Source organism: Balaenoptera borealis (assembly GCF_965194805.1).
Source record: "Balaenoptera borealis genome assembly, chromosome: 7".
Lineage (NCBI taxonomy): Eukaryota > Metazoa > Chordata > Mammalia > Artiodactyla > Balaenopteridae > Balaenoptera > Balaenoptera borealis.
Window position 1 is genome coordinate 65,340,479 of NC_138864.1, and position 19,854 is coordinate 65,360,332.

Here is a 19,854-nt window from a genome sequence, read left to right on the forward strand (position 1 = left end):
ATTTTAAGAAACTCTGCTTTAGATACTCAAAGACATCTGCCAAAAACATTGGCAGAAATCAGAAAATGGTATTTAATCTTGTGGCAGTAGTTGGTTTTCAGTGTTTTCACATGCAAGCATTTCCTGTTCATTTTTGAACTATATTGGACTTTTTTTATAGTAATTGGGATTCTGTTAAGGTCCTTGAAGAAGACAACAGAGGCTTGTAAGGGGAAAAGACTTTCAGAGTTTTTTTTTTTAAGTCATCCACATGTGTTAACACGGGTTACAGATAAAATTCTGTCTCTTATTCTCAAATTTCAGTAAAGAATTTTAAAAAAATATTTTAACGGTCTAACTTTTATATAAAAGTTTAAATCGCTCTTAAAAAAATACAAATTCCAAACGCACGTTCCTATTTCATTTTCAACGACTTTATTGAGAATATTTTGCAAATTAGATTTTACAATTTAACATTTTACAATTAGAAATTTCATCTGCTACTACATAAGTTGCAAACTTTTCAAAACACTGCAGAAAATCCTTTATTTCTTTGGATTTTTCTGTTCCATGTTGAGCTCCTGAGATGTATTTTTTCTTTCAGCTTCATTTTCATCTTCCTGTGAAATAAATTTTAGAAAACATTAAAATATAAACTTCAGGGCATTTTATCACCTATACTTAATACACTTTAACTTCATTTCTCTGAAGAATTAACTATCATGACTCCAGTAATCGTAGGGGAAAGGCTATAAACAAAATGGCACAATTATGCAACATTTAAACATTAACATTCACAGTGGGTGCTGTTTTGCTGTTTTATACTGCACATTGAGTAAAAATTTCTGTATGTTTTTAAAAACAACTTATTTTATCAATGACCTAAGAATTACTTTTGAAAACACCTGCTACTAAAAAGTGTCCTTTGTTAGGGGGTCAATCAGATATTTTTACTTCACTATTTGATAAAAAAACAGTAAATTTAACTTCTGAGACATTTTATGTACCCAGCATGGCATTTCGGTCTCATCCAGCATACTTTCTTGACAGGTCTGCCAATTTTCCAATTGCTTGTGGCCACCATGTTATCTGAAGATCAGTCAGTTCTAAAATAGGAAACTCTAAAATGGGCACGTGAGGCGACAGAATGCTTACATTCTTCTACAGTTTTGATTCTAAATGGTGGCCTCATAATTCATAGCAGGTTCCTGTGGAACATGGTGAATAAATAAAGTGACATCATAATGTCTGCTTCCATAGGAATGAAGTGTATCTTGTGTTCAATATTAAATGGTGACCTCCAAAGTATAAATAATGAGAATCTGGAAAAATATTTCATCTTACATTTTATAACCCATCTCATCATATATGTTCCTTCAACAACACCTAAGTACAAAGCAGTCTTGCTTTCCTAATATTTCTGATAGGCCTTTCATTTTTATTAATGGAAGTAAAAGACACTAACTCTTACTGAGTTAATTAAAGTATTAGTAGCTTAATTTCTTAAGTATCTCTGGACAGCAGTAATAACATCAATATCACTACACATCACCCTGCATCTCCATATCTTTTTATAAAACCAAATTCAATTAAATAATTATTGAGCTTTGCTTAGTAAACTGACTTTATTAAGTAAATGCAAATCAAGGTATATATATATATATATATATATATATATATATATATATATATAACAAATATATATTATATATATGTTAATGTTATATATATAACATATATATATTTTTATATATATTATGTTTATATATATATAACATATATATATGTTAAATGTTATAATATATATAACAAATATATATATATATTTGTTTTCCACAAAAAACCACACCCTTGCCCATAAACATTAAGGTGGAGAAAGCTTCCTTTACATACATTGTCTCTAAATTTCAACAGCACCTGTGATTTAGCCTTTGTCAACACCAGGAAAGCAGAGAAATTATCAATATTATCAATCAACCTGAATCATTAGATATGTTGGCTGCTAGGAATGGGGTTTCTGACTATCAATTTTGGCAATGTAATTTTAATTTATTTATCTAAGCATAATAGCCACTGTGTGCTGTTTATTTTTTATTTTTTCCAATTTGTCTCTACTGAATAGAGATATTATGTTCAATTGACTCTTGAAAATCTATTAATGAACAGGTCGTTTCCACTTTAAGAGTCTCTAGAGATTACATTTTAATTACAACCCAACAAAAACCAAATCCTATTCCACACTTTCCACTGTCCTCTTCTGTCAGTGAAACACTGACAGAAAGTATTAAAACAGCAGGTAAACGTGGCAAAAAATTTTTGTTAGGTAGCACTGAATTTGTTTATATGTTGTTCAAGGCAGGGCTTTATCTTCTTTATCTTATATTCCTACCACCTAACAGGGCACATTTAGTATATAGGGGGGTCCAATAAATGTTTCCTGAACTATGTGAAACAGTGGAATAAAAAATGAGTAAAAGAGAGGTCTGTAATTTGGAAAAGCATAATATCCTTCCTTATCCAGTAGTTACACTTCTGAATTTACTAAAACATTATTGAAAACAGAAATAAGCAAAAATATTTGAAATATCATAAGCCAAAATCACCCTTATCAAATTCATATTCTTTAATTTTTGAAAAAAAGTAGAGGCTTTATCATGTGGACAGTCTGCTAAGTTCCCACAGCAATATGACTTACTGGTTTAACAAGCTTGGTTACCCTGATGATCCTGAGGACTACGAAGTATCTATAATATTTACTTTCATAATTAACTAACATTCTTCATATAATGTCAGTCTTTTTGTTGTTGAATTATTCTTAGTAATAAAGTATAGTTAATAAATGCATGTCTATTCTAATACTGCCTCCTGTTCAGGACAGGTACAAAAGTTTCTTTATGCAGAGAAAATGTCTTAAAATATCTTGCCTTTCTATGCCTTTAAACTATTTGTGTAAGTTAACAAGATACAATCTCTTTCTCCCTTTGTATAAGAATAGCTGTGATTTGGATACAGAAAAGGATTATGGAGGGGCAGAGAAGGCATTTAATCCACTGCTAGAGTCCAACACATCGTAATTGCTATGGTATAATATCATCAAAATAATAAAAATAACAGCAAAAGACTTTAATCATTGTAAATAAAACACTGGAATTAGATATAATACAGCTCCAGAAAGGATTTTAGAAGTTGCTTTGTTTTTTTGGAAGTGCTAATTTGTGTTTCTAAGTTTACACATCAATTTTTTTTTTAACATCTTTATTGGAGTATAATTGCTTTACAATGGTGTGTTAGTTTCTGCTGTATAACAGAGTGAATCAGCTATACACATACATATATCCCCATATCCACTCCCTCTTGCTTCTCCCTCCCACCCTCCCTATCCCACCCCTCTAGGTGGTCACAAAGCACCGAGCTGATCTCCCTGTGCTGTGCGGCTGCTTCCCACTAGCTATCTATTTTACATTTGGTAGTGTATATATGTCCATGCCACTCTCTCACTTCGTCCCAGCTTACCCTTCTCCATCCCCATGTCCTCAAGCCCATTCTCTATAGACGTCAATTTTTATAAGAACTTTATAACAGTTCAAGATTAATAAAATCATTAAAATAGCTCAGGCAGCAAATCAAATATCATTCACAAGTGAATGCATAATGAATGAAACTGCAAAGAAAGGAAGTTTTTTTACCAAACTATTTCTTCACTACTGGATATTAAAGGCAGGCAAAATTTTCTTCTGATAGATGGTAGGTTTTTGTCACTCTTTGCTAAGATAAGACATCTGTTTTTTTCCCAGTGAAAGAAGACCTTGCTACACGGATCATTTTCTTAGTGACAGCCCTGACAAGTTTGACATTTGTTTCATGAAGTGTTCTGAAGCAGCCAACAAGAAAATGTACCCTTTGGGGCTGCTGGAAAGCAGACAGGTTTACCTCTTAATGTTTAAGCTTGTTAATTTATACTCCAGAAAACATGTTGATTATAGCAACCTTGCAGATCTGCTAGTTACATGTGGAATTTCAGGAATACGCACATAACAATAACGCTCATAATGCCAAATAGTTAAATGTGGTTCCTTGGCCTTCCTGCTCTTTGTACACTGACAGCATTGTTGTAGTGAGGAGAATGAAAATTTCTAAGCACACATGGACCATGTAATTATGGGCTAATGCTCCAGGTGGCAACATGAGACTAAAAGAGTTATTATAACAGAGAAGTAAAAATACTGCCACTTTAATCTAAACTAGATTCCTTTTACCACCAAATAAAACCCACAAGAGTCTTTAAATACTACTCAGCTTGCAGCATCAATCTGGAAGAGGAGGCCCTCTATTTTTCCTTATTTACAAATTTGATTCATAACAGTTCAAAGAATTGATGTCAATTAATAAAACCTATCCACCCTGCTTTTCCCTTCTCTTGAAGTAACCAACTCCAAACAAAGAGCAATTATTTTAGCAGCTGGAATTTCTACTGTTCAGGTAATATTTGGACTCAAATTAGTCTATGAATACAGATGACTCTCTATTTACCCTACAGACTGTCAAGTTTTAAATTATTTCTTTTAAAGGTTGGATTATACAAAGGGACAAACTTTCCCCATTATTTCATTATATCTTTAAAGATGACTTTATGAGTACCTTTAGAGTGGAGAAATCTGTCAAACACTACCTTAACCAAATGATGAAGGTTAACATTACCAGTAATACATATTAACATTAACTCTTTGGTAAGATGCACTAAAAAGGGCACATTAATTCTGGTCTGTGGTAGCCTTCCCAATAATGCATGAACCTAAATCTAGTAAGGAGAAAGCATCAGATAAACACTCTATAAAATAATTGAACAGTAGAAGATGATAACACTACAGGAAGCTGGATGAAGGGCAAATGGGAATTATCTGTGCTATTTTTGCAACTTTTTGTAAGTTTAAAATTATTTCAAAATAAAAAAATTTAAAAAAACAGAATAGAAATGACTACTTAATGACAGTTTTCTAAATTCAAAGTAAGTGTGATGTATGCACAAAGATTTTATGTGGAAGAAAATTCAAGGTAACTGTCGCCTCTACATTAAAAATACACAGCTAAATTAAACTGTTTGCTTTCCATTTTTCTATTTAAAATTCCTTAAGTACCTCAAATGTTTATAATGGTGATGCTATTAATTTTTATTTTCTTGTCTGTGCTTCCATGCATTTATCTTACATTTCTACTCTGAGCACAGATTACTTTCACAATTAGAAAACATAAGCTTTATTTCCAGAAATAAGTAAGCATAATGGGAGTCTGTTTTCAAAGAGATGTCAGTTGTTTTTACTTTACAGAATTTGCTATTCACAGCAGACAAAGACACATGGTGGTACAAACAGTAAAGTGAGAAGGTACAACTAAGTACTAACTTAAAATATTTCTATTATGATATTTTCTTTAGATTTTAAATATTCCTTTAATCAGAGAAAAGTTACGGTAATTGGATTCAAATTAATAGTTGAAATTATCTGTATGCTTTAATAATGGTTCTTTTAAAACTGTAGGATATACACAGCTTTTGGTGAAAAATATGCAGACACACTTAACCTGTTCTGTTAGTTGTAGACTAAGTATAGAAAAGCAATATATAATATATTGTTCTGATCTGAGGTCAAAAACTACTCTCTTCTATTCATTTAAAACATATACCAGAGGGACTTCCCTGGGGGCACAGTGGTTAGGAATTCGCCTGCCAACACAGGGGACATGGGTTCGGGCCCTGGTCCAGGAAGATCCCACATGCCGCGAAGCAACTAAGCCCGTGCGCCACAACTCCTGAGCCTGTGCTCTAGAGCCCGCGAGCCACAACTACTGAGCCCGCGTGCTGCAACTACTGAAGCCTGTGTGCCTAGAGCCCGTGCTCCACAAGAGAAGCCACCGCAATGAGAAGCACGCGTACCGCAACGAAGAGTAGCCCCCGCTCGCCGCAACTAGAGAAAGCCCATGCGCAGCAACAAGGACCCAACGCAGCCAAAAATAAATAAGTAAAATAAATAAACTTAAAAAAAAAACATATACCAGATATAACTCTCAATGGCATTTAAGACTGTGCTTTTAATACAGAAAATATGCTAGTGCTGCACAATAAGGAAAAAATTTTTCTTAATAACTGGAAAAATACGATAATGAAAATGTTTTAGGCAAAAATGAGCATGCTGCATGCTTCAGACTAAAATTAATTAGAGTTTTTAACATTTTACAATTCCACTCTAATTCTTTAAATGGTGCATTTACTTCATAGTAATAAACACTTGGATCATTAAGTAAAGTGCAAAATGTGTGTGATGTGCTACATTTAACAACCTTTGGCCCTTTTTTCTGTACTTCTGTATTCAGTTTTCCAGTGCATTGAATAAGCAATTGAAGACCACAATTAAATTTCCTGATGTTGCATATTTGAGATTCTTATTTCATTTAATACAAAAGGCAATTAATCTACTATTTTACAACTGAATCTCAACTTCAGTGGGCCATGAGAGATACTGAAATGAACTTACAAGAAATGCTTAATTAAATTCACAGTAAAAAGCATAAGAGGTTCTTTTCTTATGACAGAAGTTGCATATTTAATTAGAAAGTCTAGGACTTCCCTGGTGGCACAGTGGTTAAGAATCTGCCTGCCAATGCAGGGGACAAGGGTTCAAGGGTTGATCCCACAAGAGCAACTAAGCTCGTGCGCCACAACTACTGAGCCTGCGCTCTAGAGCCCATGAGCCACAACTACTGAGCCCACGTGCCACAACTACTGAAGCCCACGCTCCTAGAGCCTGTGCTCCGCAACAAGAGAAGTCACTGCAATGAGAAGCCTGTGTACCTCAACGAAGAGTAGTCCCCGCTTGCTGCAACTAGAGAAAGCCCGTGTGCAGCAATGAAGACCCAACACAGCCAAAAATAAATAAATAAAATAGATACATTAAAAAAGTCCAGGGCTACATTGTAAAATTAAAGTAACCTGGGATGTTCTTAGTAAACCTAGCTCAAACACATAAGTCGTTAAACAAAATGGAGCTATTTTGTAAATTTCTACCTTTTTTCTCTACTTAGTGACTCAAAAGATAGTTAATCAAAGAAATATCCCATTACCTAATATTACAAAATCATGGCCTTTTATTTTAATAGCAAGTAGATAGATAAAAGGATAGTAATAAATTTCTAGTTTCACGTATGAGTATATATGAATAATTCTATTTCATTTGTTGAGCAATCACTTGTCTCTCAGTTTGTGATTCTGGAGCAGATCTAGTAGAGTAGGTTTGCTTTTCTAAGTCTTTAGTTCCTCCTGTTACTTTTTACTTCTTTGTGGTGGCTTTTGGTGGCATGGAAATGGGACAGTTAAAAATAAGGCTTTGGATTTCCCATGTATGATTTCAGATCAAGAGAGAATCTCTATGACCTGGGAAGGAAGGCCCTAAGGACTGGTACAGTCATCTAGGGAGGGCATATTTATAGGAAAGGAAAGGAAGAACAGTGAGTGGGAGGTAAGAGTCTGGCAAAATAGGATTAGAAAAAAGAAAATGAATGATGGATGGTAAGTGTGAGTTAGGTTAGACACTTAATGAGCATAAACCTAATTCTATAAGCTTATATCTTCTCATAAACATGAAGAAAAGCATAACTTTCATAATATGAATTTTTAGGTATTTAAGATATGCTTAAGATATGGTGCTAACCTGCTGGGGCTAAGAATACCGTCACACTCTTCTCTGACAGATGAGTTCCTGTATAAGGCTTATGTTTGATAACCCCTGCGGAACTTATGATCTTAAAGATAAAAATATTTTCCTTCTCTGGCAGACTGTCTAATATCTAGGAAATAAGCATAGAAGTGTATGCTGGAAATGAACATTAGAGGCCCCTAACTTTCCTTCATCTGTAACACTTTGGTTTAAAAGATATTACCTGCTTTTGATGAAATGTAGAGTGTGGGGAATATAGTCAATAACTATGTAATATCTTTGTATGCTAACATACGTAACCAGGCTTATCATGGTGATCACCTTGAAATATATAGAAATACTGAATGTTATGTAACAGGAACTAACAGTATTGGAGGTCAATTAAATTTCAAAAACAAATAAACTCATAGAAAAAGAGATCAGATTTGGGTTAGGGGGTGGGGTGAGGAGAAGTGAATGGGGAGGAAACTGGATGAAGGTAGTCAAAAGGTACAAACTTCCACTTATAAGATAAATAAGCACTAGGGATGTAATGTACAACATGATAACTATAATTAACACTGTATGTTATATATGAAAGCTGTTAAGAGAATAAATCATAAGAGTTCTCATCACAAAAAATTTTTTTTCTATTTCTTTAATTTTGTGCATATATGAGATGATAGATATTCACTTAAACTTGTGATAATCACTTCACGATGTATAAATCAAATCATTTTGCTGTATACCTTAAACATATAGAGTGCTGTATGTCAATTATATCTCAATTAAACTGGAAGAAAAAATGCTACCTGCTTTTGAAGTTGGTGGGTAGTCAGTACTGACTATAGAGAAAAATAAAACAAACAAAACCCCTCAAATTCCAATAAGGGGACAATATAAGTATATTTTCAAATGAGAATAGCACAAGTCCAATGTATATGAATTAAAAGATTATGGTATATTAAGAAATAACATTTAAAGAGGCTCTTTAGAAAGTATTTTTGCATAAATCATCTATTATTCACTAAATGTAACATTTCAAAAATCCTAAATGTACTAATATTTGAAGACAATACATATGAACCTCTACTCTTCCCACAGGTACTCAAGGAGAAGAGACATTTCTAAATTTATGTTGTTTTATTTTTTGTTCTAAACATACACATACAGGTTTAAATTCCCAGGAGTTAAAAAAATTCCATCAAGCAAAAATGAGGCAAAAATAAAGTCTAAAAATGTTTAAGATATGCAAGCTCACCAGTCAAATTATAGTTCCATAGCTAAGAAATTTCTAGGTTGTATAAAAATCAGTGATTGGCTCATTAAAATTTCCAGTCATACATGCACTGTTTTATGACTAGAAATTATTCAGCAATAACTGAGTTCATTATACAAGCTGGAAAATACTTATATTTAGCATATTTTATTTATTTATTAATATAAGCAATAGCCATTGATACTGGAACTGGCCATTGTGGAAGAAGTGCCCTCTTCAATAGGATGTGATAGCATTTTGTTTATCCTTCACAATACAATGAGGAGTTTAATGCAACACAGATTTAAAAGGCATTTTATATATATTAAAAGAATTTGGGTGGAGGAGATCAAGATGGCGGAGTAGAGGGATGTGGAGCTCACCTCCTCTAACAAATACATCAAAAATACACCTGCATGTGGAATAATTCTCACAGAATACCTACTGCAAGCTTGCAGAAGATCTCATACAACTGAAGCTGCTGGAAAGATCCCTACGTAACCAGGTAAGACGAAGGGAAAAGGGAGAAGAGGAGGAATCGGGACAGGACCTGCACCCCTGGGAACCTCCTTCACCAGCTGGGAAATGTGCTGAAACACACAGGGAGCTTCAGAGGCTGGAGAGGAGAGTGTGGGAGCTGGCCTGCAGCCCCCCAGGGTAGAGAGACCAGCACAGCTGGAGATACACGCCTCCTGGTGTGTGCAGTGGCTAGGTGCTGAAACTTGGGCTTCAGCAGACAGACCTAGGGAGAGGAACCAGTTTGGCTGTGGGGAGACAGCCCGAAGGTCCTGGAGTGTGGCCTGGGCCACAACAGGGGGCGTGCGCAGGATGGAAGGCAGATCTGTCATAGGAGCCCCACTGTCAACTCAGTAAGGGAGAGGTGTGGATCTACCATAGCAGCCTCATTATCAGTGTGCTCACAGCAGGGCATAGCTTCTGCCACCATGGGTTTTGCGAATTTCGCGGGCGCTCATGTGGAGGCAGGGCTGAAATCTGAACTGATTACTAGCGCTCCTGTAGTGGAGGTGGCCCCTGAGTGCAGCGGCAGCAACAGTGATTTCTGTGGGCACACACACCAGGTGACAGGCAGCATCACAGAGTCACACATCCTGGCAGACAGCTCCTGGGGAAGAACACGCAGTGGCTCCTTTCCCAGAGGGAGCACTCCAGTCCCACCTATCTCACACCACAGCTCAGAATTGGATCTGGGGCCTCTACTCCAACAACTGGGGAGCAGACCCTAACCCCAACAGGGCTGTGAGAACCACAGGGCAAAGAGGAGGCCCTGCCCAACATCCAGCACAGGCTCTGGTCACCAAAACTCCAAACACACCGTCTGTCAAGGAGACAAGGGCCAGCACACCCCGAGGAAAGACTTGGCAAGCATCCATACCAAAAACAACCCTGGCACCAATGATACTGGACTCACATGGTCTACACAGGGTCACTCACACATAAAAACAGCCCTTTAAAACTACAGTAGATAACTGTTTCTCCTAAATTCATAGAGTCAGAGAAATATAAGTAAAATGAAAAAGTAGAGGAACTACTGCCAACTTAAAAAACAATAGAATCCCCCTAAATGAACAAACAATGATACAGACCTCACCAGTCTACCAGACCCCGATTTCAAAAAGGAGGTAATAAAAATGCTGAAGGAATTAAGAAAGACTATCAATAGAAATGTAGATCACTGTAACAAGGAACTAGAAACCATAAAGAGGAGCCAATCAAAATTAGACAACTCAATTTCTGAGGTGAAAACTGAGCTAAAGGCAATAAATAGCAAACTAAAGAATGTAGAAGAATGAATAAGTGATCTGGAAGACAGAATAACAGAAATCACCCAATCAGAACAGCAGACAGACAAATTTAAAAAATAAAAGCAATATATGAGATCTATGGGATAATACAAAGCATGCCAATCTACACATAACAGGAATTCCAGAAGGAGAAGAAAGAGAAAAGGGGATCAAAAATATATTTGAAAAAATTATGGCTGACAACTTCCCAAACCTAAAGAAGGAAACAGATATCCAGGTACAGGAAGCACGGAAGATCCCAAACAAGATGAACCCAAACAGCCCTACTGTAAGATATATCGTAATTAAAGTGGCAAAAGTTAAAGAGAGGATTATAAAGGCAGCAAGAGAAAAACAGTGAGTTACAGTGGAACTCCCATAAGGCTATCAGCTGATTTCTCTACAGAACTTTGCAGGCCCGGAGGGAGTGACGAGATATATTCAAAGTCCTGAAAGGGAAAAACATGCAAGCTAGGACACCAGGCAAGATTATCATTTAGAACAGAAGGAGAGAGAAAGAATTTCTCAGACAAGCAAAAACTAAAAGAATATAGCAATGGTAAACCAATCCTAAAAGAAATATTGAAAGGTCTTCTCTAAATAGAAAAGAAGTAAGAATCTACAGAAAAGGGAAAATCACAACAGGAAAGGCAAATATATATGAGGACTGAAGATCCCTTAAATAAGCCAGTACACAGAATAAAAAACAATGAAAAAAATTCAGTGAAGGCGATTATAACTACCATGAACAGCAAAAGGATAAACATGAAGATGTAAAATAGGACATCGAAATCACAAAATGTCGGGAAGGGAAGTAAGAAAAGGTAGACCTTTTAGAATGTGTTTGAGTTTATATGACTACCCGTCTAAAGCAAGTAGGTATAGTTATGGGTTAGCATACTTGAAAACCAGGATAACAAATCAAAAACATACAACAGCTTCACAAAAACCAAAAAGAAAGGAACTCTAGCATAATACAAAAGAAAACCATCAAACCACAAAAGGAAAGTCAAAAGGAAGACAAGGACAAAGAAAAAATACAAAATCAACTGGAAAACAAGGTTTAAAATGACAAATACATAATCATCAATAAATACTTTAAGACCTGTATGCAGAAAATTATAAGACACTGATGAAAGAAATTAAAGATGATACAAATAGATGGAGAGATATACCATGTTCCTGGATTGGAAGAATCAACATTGTGAAAATGACTCTACTACCCAAAGCAATCTACAGATTCAATGCAATCCCTATCAAACTACCACTGGCATTTTTCACAGAACTAGAACAAAAAATTTCACAATTTGTATGGAAACACAAAAGACCCCGAATAGCCAAAGCAATCTTGAGAACGAAAAATGGAGCTGGGGGAATCAGGCTCCCTGACTTCAGACTATATTACAAACCTTCAGTAATCAAGACAGTTTGGTACTGGCACAAAAACAGAAATATAGATCAATGGAACAGGATAGAAAGCCCAGAGATAAACCCACACACATATGGTCACCTTATCTTTGATAAAGGAGGCAAGCATATACAGTGGAGAAAAGACAGCCTCTTCAATAAGTGGTGCTGGGAAAATTGGACAGCTACATGTAAAAGTATGAAATTAGAACACTCCCTGACACCATGCACAAAAATAAACTCAAAATGGATTAAAGACCTAAGTGTAAGGGCAGACACTATCAAACTCTTAGAGGAAAACATAGGCAGAACACTCTATGACATACATCACAGCAAGATTCTTTTTGACCCAGCTCCCAGAGAAATGGAAATAAGAACACAAATAAACAAATGGGACCTAATGAAACTTAAAAGCTTTTGCACAGCAAAGGAAACCATAAACAAGACCAAAAGACAACCATCAGAATGGGAGAAAATATTTGCAAATGAAGCAACTGACAAAGGATTAATCTCCAAGATTTACAAGCAGCTCATGCAGTTCAATAACAAAAAAACGAACAACCCAATCCAAAAATGGGCAGAAGACCTAAATAGACATTTCTCCAAAGAAGATATACAGATGGCCTACAGACACATGAAAGAATGCTCAACATCATTAATCATTAGAGAAATGCAAATCAAAACTACAATGAGATATCATCTCACACCGGTCAGAATGGCCATAATCAAAAAATCTGGAAACAGTAAATGCTGGAGAGGGTGTGGAGGAAAGGGAACCCTCTTGCACTGTTGGTGGGAATGTAAATTGATACAGCCACTATGGAGAACAGTACGGAGGTTCCTTAAAAAACTACAAATAGAACTACCATACAACCCAGCAATCCCACTACTGGGCATATACCCTGAGAAAACCATAGGTCAAAAAGAGTCATGTACCAAAATGTTCATTGCAGCTCTATTTACAATAGCCAGGACATGGAAGCAACCTAAATGTCCATCGACAGATGAATGGATAAAGAAGATGTGGCACATATATACAATGGAATATTACTCAGCCATAAAAAGAAATGAAATGGAGGTATTTGTAATGAGGTGGATGGAGTTAGAGTCTGTCATACAGAGTGAAATAAGTCAGAAAGAGAAAAACAAATACAGTATGCTAACATATATACGGAATCTAAGGGAAAAAAAAAAGGCCATGAAGAACCTAGTGGCAAGACGGGAATAAAGACACAGACCTACTAGAGAATGGACTTGAGGATATGGGGAGGGGGTGGGGTGAGATGTGACAGGGTAAGAGAGTGTCATGGACATATATACACTACCAAATGTAAAATAGATAGCTAGTGGGAAGCAGCCGCATAGCACAGGGAGATCAGCTCGGTGCTTTGTGACCACCTAGAGGGGTGGGATGGGGAGGGTGGGAGGGAGGGAGATGCAAGAGGGAAGAGAAATGGGAACATATTGTATATGTATAACTGACTCACTTTGTTATAAAGCAGAAGCTAACACACCATTGTAAGGCAATTATACTTCAATAAAGATGTTTAAAAAATAAATAAATAAATAAATAAATAAATAAATAAATAAATAAATAAATAAATACTTTAAATGTCAACTGACTAAATGCTCCAATCAAGAGAGAGAGTGGCAGATTGGATAACAGAATAAGAACCTAAAATATGTTGCCTACAAGAGAAATACTTTAGGGAAAAAGACACATATAGATTGAAAGTGAGGGGATGGAAAAAGGTATTCATGCAAGTGGAAATGACAAGAAAGCGAAGGTAGCAATAGTCATATCAGACAAAATAGACTTTAAAATAAAGACCAGGGACTTCCCTGGTGGTGCAGTGGTTAAGAATCTGCCTGCCAATGCAAGGGACACAGGTTTGAGCCCTGGTCCAGGAAGATCCCACATGTCGCGGAGCAACTAAGTCTGTGAGCCACAACTACTGAGCCTGCGCTCTAGAGCCCACGATCCACAATTACCGAGCCCGTGCACCACAACTACTGAAGCCCATGCACCCCAGAGCCCATGCGCCACAAGTACTGAGCCCACACGCAACAACTACTGAAGCCCGCATGCTCTAGGGCCTGCATGCCGCAACTACTGTGCCCGCATGCTGCAACTACTGAAGGCCACGTGCCTAGACCCCATGCTCTCCAACAAGAGAAGCCACCAAAATTGAAGCCTGTGCACTGCAACAAAGAGTAGAACCTGCTCAACATGGCTAGAGAAAGCCTGTGCACAGCAACAGACCCAACGCAGCCAAAAATAAATTAATTAAAAAATAAATAAATAAAATAAAACAAAGGCCATAAAGAAAGACAAAGAAGGACACTATATAATGATAAAAAGACCAATACAAGAAGAGGATATCACACTTGTTAACATATATGCACCCAAGAGAGAAGTACCTAAATACATAAAATAAATACTAACAGACATAAAGGGAGAAATTGATGGGAATACAATAATAGTAGGAGACTTTAACACTCCGCTGACATCACTGGACAGATCTTCCAGACAGAAAATCAATAAGGCAACAGAGATCCTAAATGACACAATAAAACAGTTAGACTTAGTTGATATCTACAGGACATTACATCCAAAAAAACCAGAATACACATTCTTTTCAAGTGCATATGGAACATTCTCTAGGATACACCACATACTAGGCCACAAAACAAACCTCCACAAATTTAAAAGGATAGAAATTATTTCAAGCATCTTTTCTGACCATAATGGAATGAAAATAGAAATCAATCACAGAAAGAGAAATGAGAACAAAAAATGATTACATGGAGACCAAACAACACGCTGCTAAAAAACCAGTGGGTCAATGATGAAATGAAAAAAATACCTCAAGATAAATGACAATAAAAACACACCATACAAAATCAATGGGACACAGCAAAAGAAGTTCTAAGAGGGAAGTTCATAGAAATACAGGCCTTTCTCAGAAAATAAGAAAAATCCCAAATAAACAACCTAAACTACCACCTAAAAGAATTAGAATAAGAAGAACAAACACAATCTACAGTCAGTGGAAGGAAAGAAATAATAAAGATCAGAGAGGAAATAAATAAAATAGAGATTAAAAAAACAATAGAAAAAAATCAATAAAACCAAGAACTGGTTCTTTGAAAGGATAAATAAAATCAACAAACCTCTGGCTAGGCTCACCAAGAAGAAAAGAGAGAGGACCCAAATAAATTACGAATTGAAGGAGGAGAAATAACAATGAATAATGCATAAATATTGATACAAAAATCATAAGAAAATATTATAAACAGTTACATGCCAACAAAATGGACAACCCAGAAGGAATGGACAAGTTTCTAGAAACATACAGTCTGACAAAACTGAATCGAGAAGAAACAGATAATTTGAACAGACTAATCACTAGAAGTAAAATACGATCTGTAATTTTTTTAAAAGTCCCTGCAAATAATAGTCCAGGACTGGACAGCTTCACCGGGGAATTCTACCAAACATGCAAAGAAGAACTTATACTTCTTAAACTTCTTAAACTCCTTCTTAAACTCTTCCAAAAGACTGAAGAGGAGGGAACACTCCCAAAGTCATTCTATGAAGCCACCATCACCCTGATACCAAAAAGACAGACATTAAGTAAAGAAAATTACAGGCCAATATCTTTGATGAATATAGATGCAAAAATCCTCAACAAAATATTAGCAAACTGAATCCAACAATTCATAAAAAGGATCATACACCATGATCAAGTTGGAATCATTCTAGGGTCACAAAGATGGTTCAACATACACAAATCAATCAATGTGATACACCACATCAACAAAAGACACCAACCACATGATCATCTCAATAGATGGCAGAAAAGGCATATGATAAAATTCAACATCCATTCATGATAAAAACTCTTGCCAAACTGGGTATAGAGGGAACATATCTCAACAGAATAAAAGCCATTTGTGACAAACCCACAGCCAACATAATACTCAATGGCGAAAAGCTGAATGCCTTCCCACTAAATTCTGGGACAAGACAAGGACACCCATTCTCACCACTTCTATTCAACATAGTATTGGAAGTCCTAGCCACAGCAATCAGACAAGAAAAAATAAAAGGTACCTAAATCAAAAGGGAAGAGGTAAAATTGTCATTATATGCAGATGACATGATACTCTATGTAGAAAACCCTAAAGACTCCGCACAAAAACTATTAGAAGTGATAAATGAATTCAGCAAGGTAGCAGGATACAAGATTAGTATACAGAAATCTGTTGCATTTCTTTGCATTAACAATGAAGTATCAGAAAGAGAAAGTAAAAAAAAAAAAGTCCTGTTCAAAATTGCATTAAAAACAAACAAACAAACAAAAGAATACCTAGGGATAAACCTGACCAAGCAGGTGAAAGACTTATACTCTGAGAACTATAAAACATTGATAAAAGAAATCGAAGATGATTCAAGGAAATGGAAAGAAATCCCATGCTCTTGGATTGGAAGAATTAATATAGTTAAAGTGGCCATATTACCCAAAGCAATCTACAGGTTTAATGTTATCCCTATCAATTTACCCATGACATTTTTCACAGAACTAAACAAATAATCGTAATATTTATATGCAATCACTAAAGACCCAGAATTGCCAAAGCAGTTCTGAGAGAAAAGAACAAAGCTGGAGGTATAACCCTTCCAGACTTCAGATAATACTATAGAGCTACAGTAATAAAAACAGCATGGTACTGGCACAAAAACAGACATATGGATCAATGGAGCAGAATAGAGAGCCCAGAAGTAAATTAATGGTCAATTAATCTTCAACAAAGGAGGCAAAAATATATAATGGAGAAAAGACAGTTTCTTCAGCAAGTGGTGTTGGGAAAGCTAGACAGCCACATGTTAATCAATGAAGTTAGAACACTCCCTCACACCATGCACAAAATTGAACTCAAAGTGGCTTAAAGACTTAAATATAAGACATGATACCATAAAACTCCTAGAAGAGAACACAGGCAAAATATTCTCTGACATAAATGGTAGCAATATTTTCTTAAATCAGTCACCCAAGGCAAAAGATATAAAAGCAAAGATAAACAAATGGGCCCTAATCAAACTTATAAGCTTTTGCACAGCAAAGCAAACCATAAACAAAATGAAAAGACAACCTATGGACTGGGAGAAAATATTTGCAAAAGATGTGACTGACAAGGGCTTAATTTCCAAAATATACAAACAGCTCATACAACTCAATTAAAAAAACAAAATCACAGGGCTTCCCTGGTGGTGCAGTGGTTGAGAATCTGCCTGCCAATGCAGGGGACACGGGTTCGAGCCCTGGTCTGGGAAGATCCCACATGCCGCAGAGCAACTAGGCCCGTGAGCCACAATTACTGAGCCTGCGCGTCTGGAGCCTGTGCTCCGCAACAAGAGAGGCCGCGATAATGAGAGGCCCGCGCACCGCGATGAAGAGTGGCCCCCGCTTGCCGCAACTAGAGAAAGCCCTCGCACAGAAACGAAGACCCAACACAGCCATAAATAAATAAATAAATAAATTTTTGAAAAAAAAAAAAACAAAAAACCAAACCACAAACAACCCAATCAAAAAATGGGCAGAAGACCTAAATAGACATTTCTCCAAAGAAGACATACAGATGACCAACAGGCACATGAAAAGATGCTCAACATCGCTATTTATTAGAGAAATGCAAATCAAAACTACAATGAGGTATCATCTCACACTGCTCAGAATAGCCATCATGAAAAAGTCTACAAATAACAAATGCTGTACAGGGTTTGGAGAAAAGGGAACACTCCTACACTGTTGGTGGGAATATAAATTGGTGCAGCCACTAAGGAAAATGGTATGTGTCCCTTAAAAAACTAAAAATAGAGTTACTGTATGATCCAGCAATCCCACTCCTGTGCACATACCCAGAAAAGACAAAAACTCTAATTTGAAAAGATATATGCACCCCAATGTTCACTGCAGCAGTATTTACAATAGCCAAGACACGGAAGCAACCTTAGTGTCCAACAGATGAATGCATAGAGAAGAAGTGTATATATACAATGGAATATTACTCATCCACAAAAAAGAATAAATAATGCCCTTTGCAGCAACATGGGTGGACCTAGAGATTATCATACTAAGTGAAGTAAGGCAGACTGAGAAAGACAAATACCATATGATATCACTTATATGTGGAATCTAAAAAATAATACAAATGAACTTATTTACAAAACAAACAGACTCGTAGACAGAGAAGACAAACTTATGGTTACCAAAAGGGAAGGGGGCACGGGAAGGATAAATTAGGAGTATGGGATTAACAGATACACACTATCATATGTAAAATAAACAACAAGGATTTACTGTATACCATAGGGAACTATATTCAGTATCTTTTAATAACTTATAATGGAAAAGTACTGATAAAAAAGAATATATTTTATGTATGTGTGTGTGTGTGTGTGTGTGTGTATACAAACAAATCACTTTGCTGTACACCTGAAACTAACACAATATTGTAAATCAACTATATTGCAACTAAACAAAATTTTTTTTTGGCTTAGTCAAGCCCTACAGTTAAATTTTACCCAAACTAACTTCTATATTGCCATTAGAAAAAGCATAATCTTTGGCCATTTTAATTGATGCCATAATAAAAAATATGAGAAAATACTGAAGTTTTATACTTCCTTTGCTGAGTTTTGACGTTCTAAACAAAGGACAGTTATAGCTCATATGTATCAAATCACTGTCAAAGAAATAAACAGAATTTACATAAATGGTAATATCACAATCTTAGTGCTACTTTAGAGAAGAGGTAGAAGACATTCAAAAAGTGACAGGTAACACAAACTCTCTTAATGAAAATGACGTTATTTATGTAACTTGATGTTTAGGTTTCATAACTGTCCTATTACATAAGATGTTACCATAAGGAGAAGCTGGGTGCTTCATACTTTTAAAATCAAAATTATCTCAACACAAAAAGTAAAACCAGACAAGCAAGCAATGAGCTTTGTTAGATGATTTAGAAATAAGTATACTTATGTTTTAAATACTATAAAGTTACCCACCAAAATAGTATGCAGAGGTAATCAGAGTTATGAATAACAGAGTTTTGGCATTTCTGTGATATGGACAGCTCATTACAGATTCCACAATATAAATCAGTATTTACTGCTCACTAGTAAAATCACAGTCATTCAGTAATACTGAGTGATGTTTCACACATGAAACTCATTGCCGTGTTTTGTGGATTCATGAAGTTTAAGAACCATTAGAACCAGATTCAACTGTTAATGGTAAATAATTTCCTCATTTTAGAAGAGTCTGGAATACATTTCATCCCTTGACTCATATTAAACATTTTATCTTTTTAAGATAATCTTAACTCTTGAAGTAAATTCTATTCCTAGAATCTTTCCTTTCTTCCTCCTGCAAAAATTTATTGAACAATGATCGTGTGTCGGACACTGGGAAAGGTATTGGAAATAACAAAGATGAATGAAATGTCTTGCTGCCTAGAGGAGTCCGTGTTCCAATGTGGAAGACAGGGAGGCACAGAATTACAGTGCAATGGAGAAAGTATATTATAAAGTCTATCAGGCATAAAATGTTAAGAGAAAAAAACTAAACTATGACAATACATAAGGAGAGTTGTGTTTTTTTTTTTTTAATGATTGATATTCTAGAGTTCGGGTATGGCATTGAAATAATATACC

At 35.8% G+C, this 19,854-nt stretch overlaps 1 protein-coding gene across 10 annotated transcripts in view; it reads right to left on the reverse strand.

The window, feature by feature from the left end:
- Positions 1-391: 391 nt before the first annotated feature.
- Positions 392-19,854, reverse strand: part of PHF14 (PHD finger protein 14) — a 201,271-nt gene continuing 181,808 nt past the window's right edge. For all 10 annotated transcript variants that reach the window (XR_014246413.1, XR_014246414.1, XM_082398251.1 and 7 more), the window contains one exon: positions 392-599. Coding sequence is in view for 8 of the 10 variants with exons in the window: in XM_082398251.1 (XP_082254377.1) it covers positions 525-599 (75 nt within the window). In the remaining 2 variants the exon portion in view is untranslated. The remainder of the gene's footprint in view (positions 600-19,854) is intronic.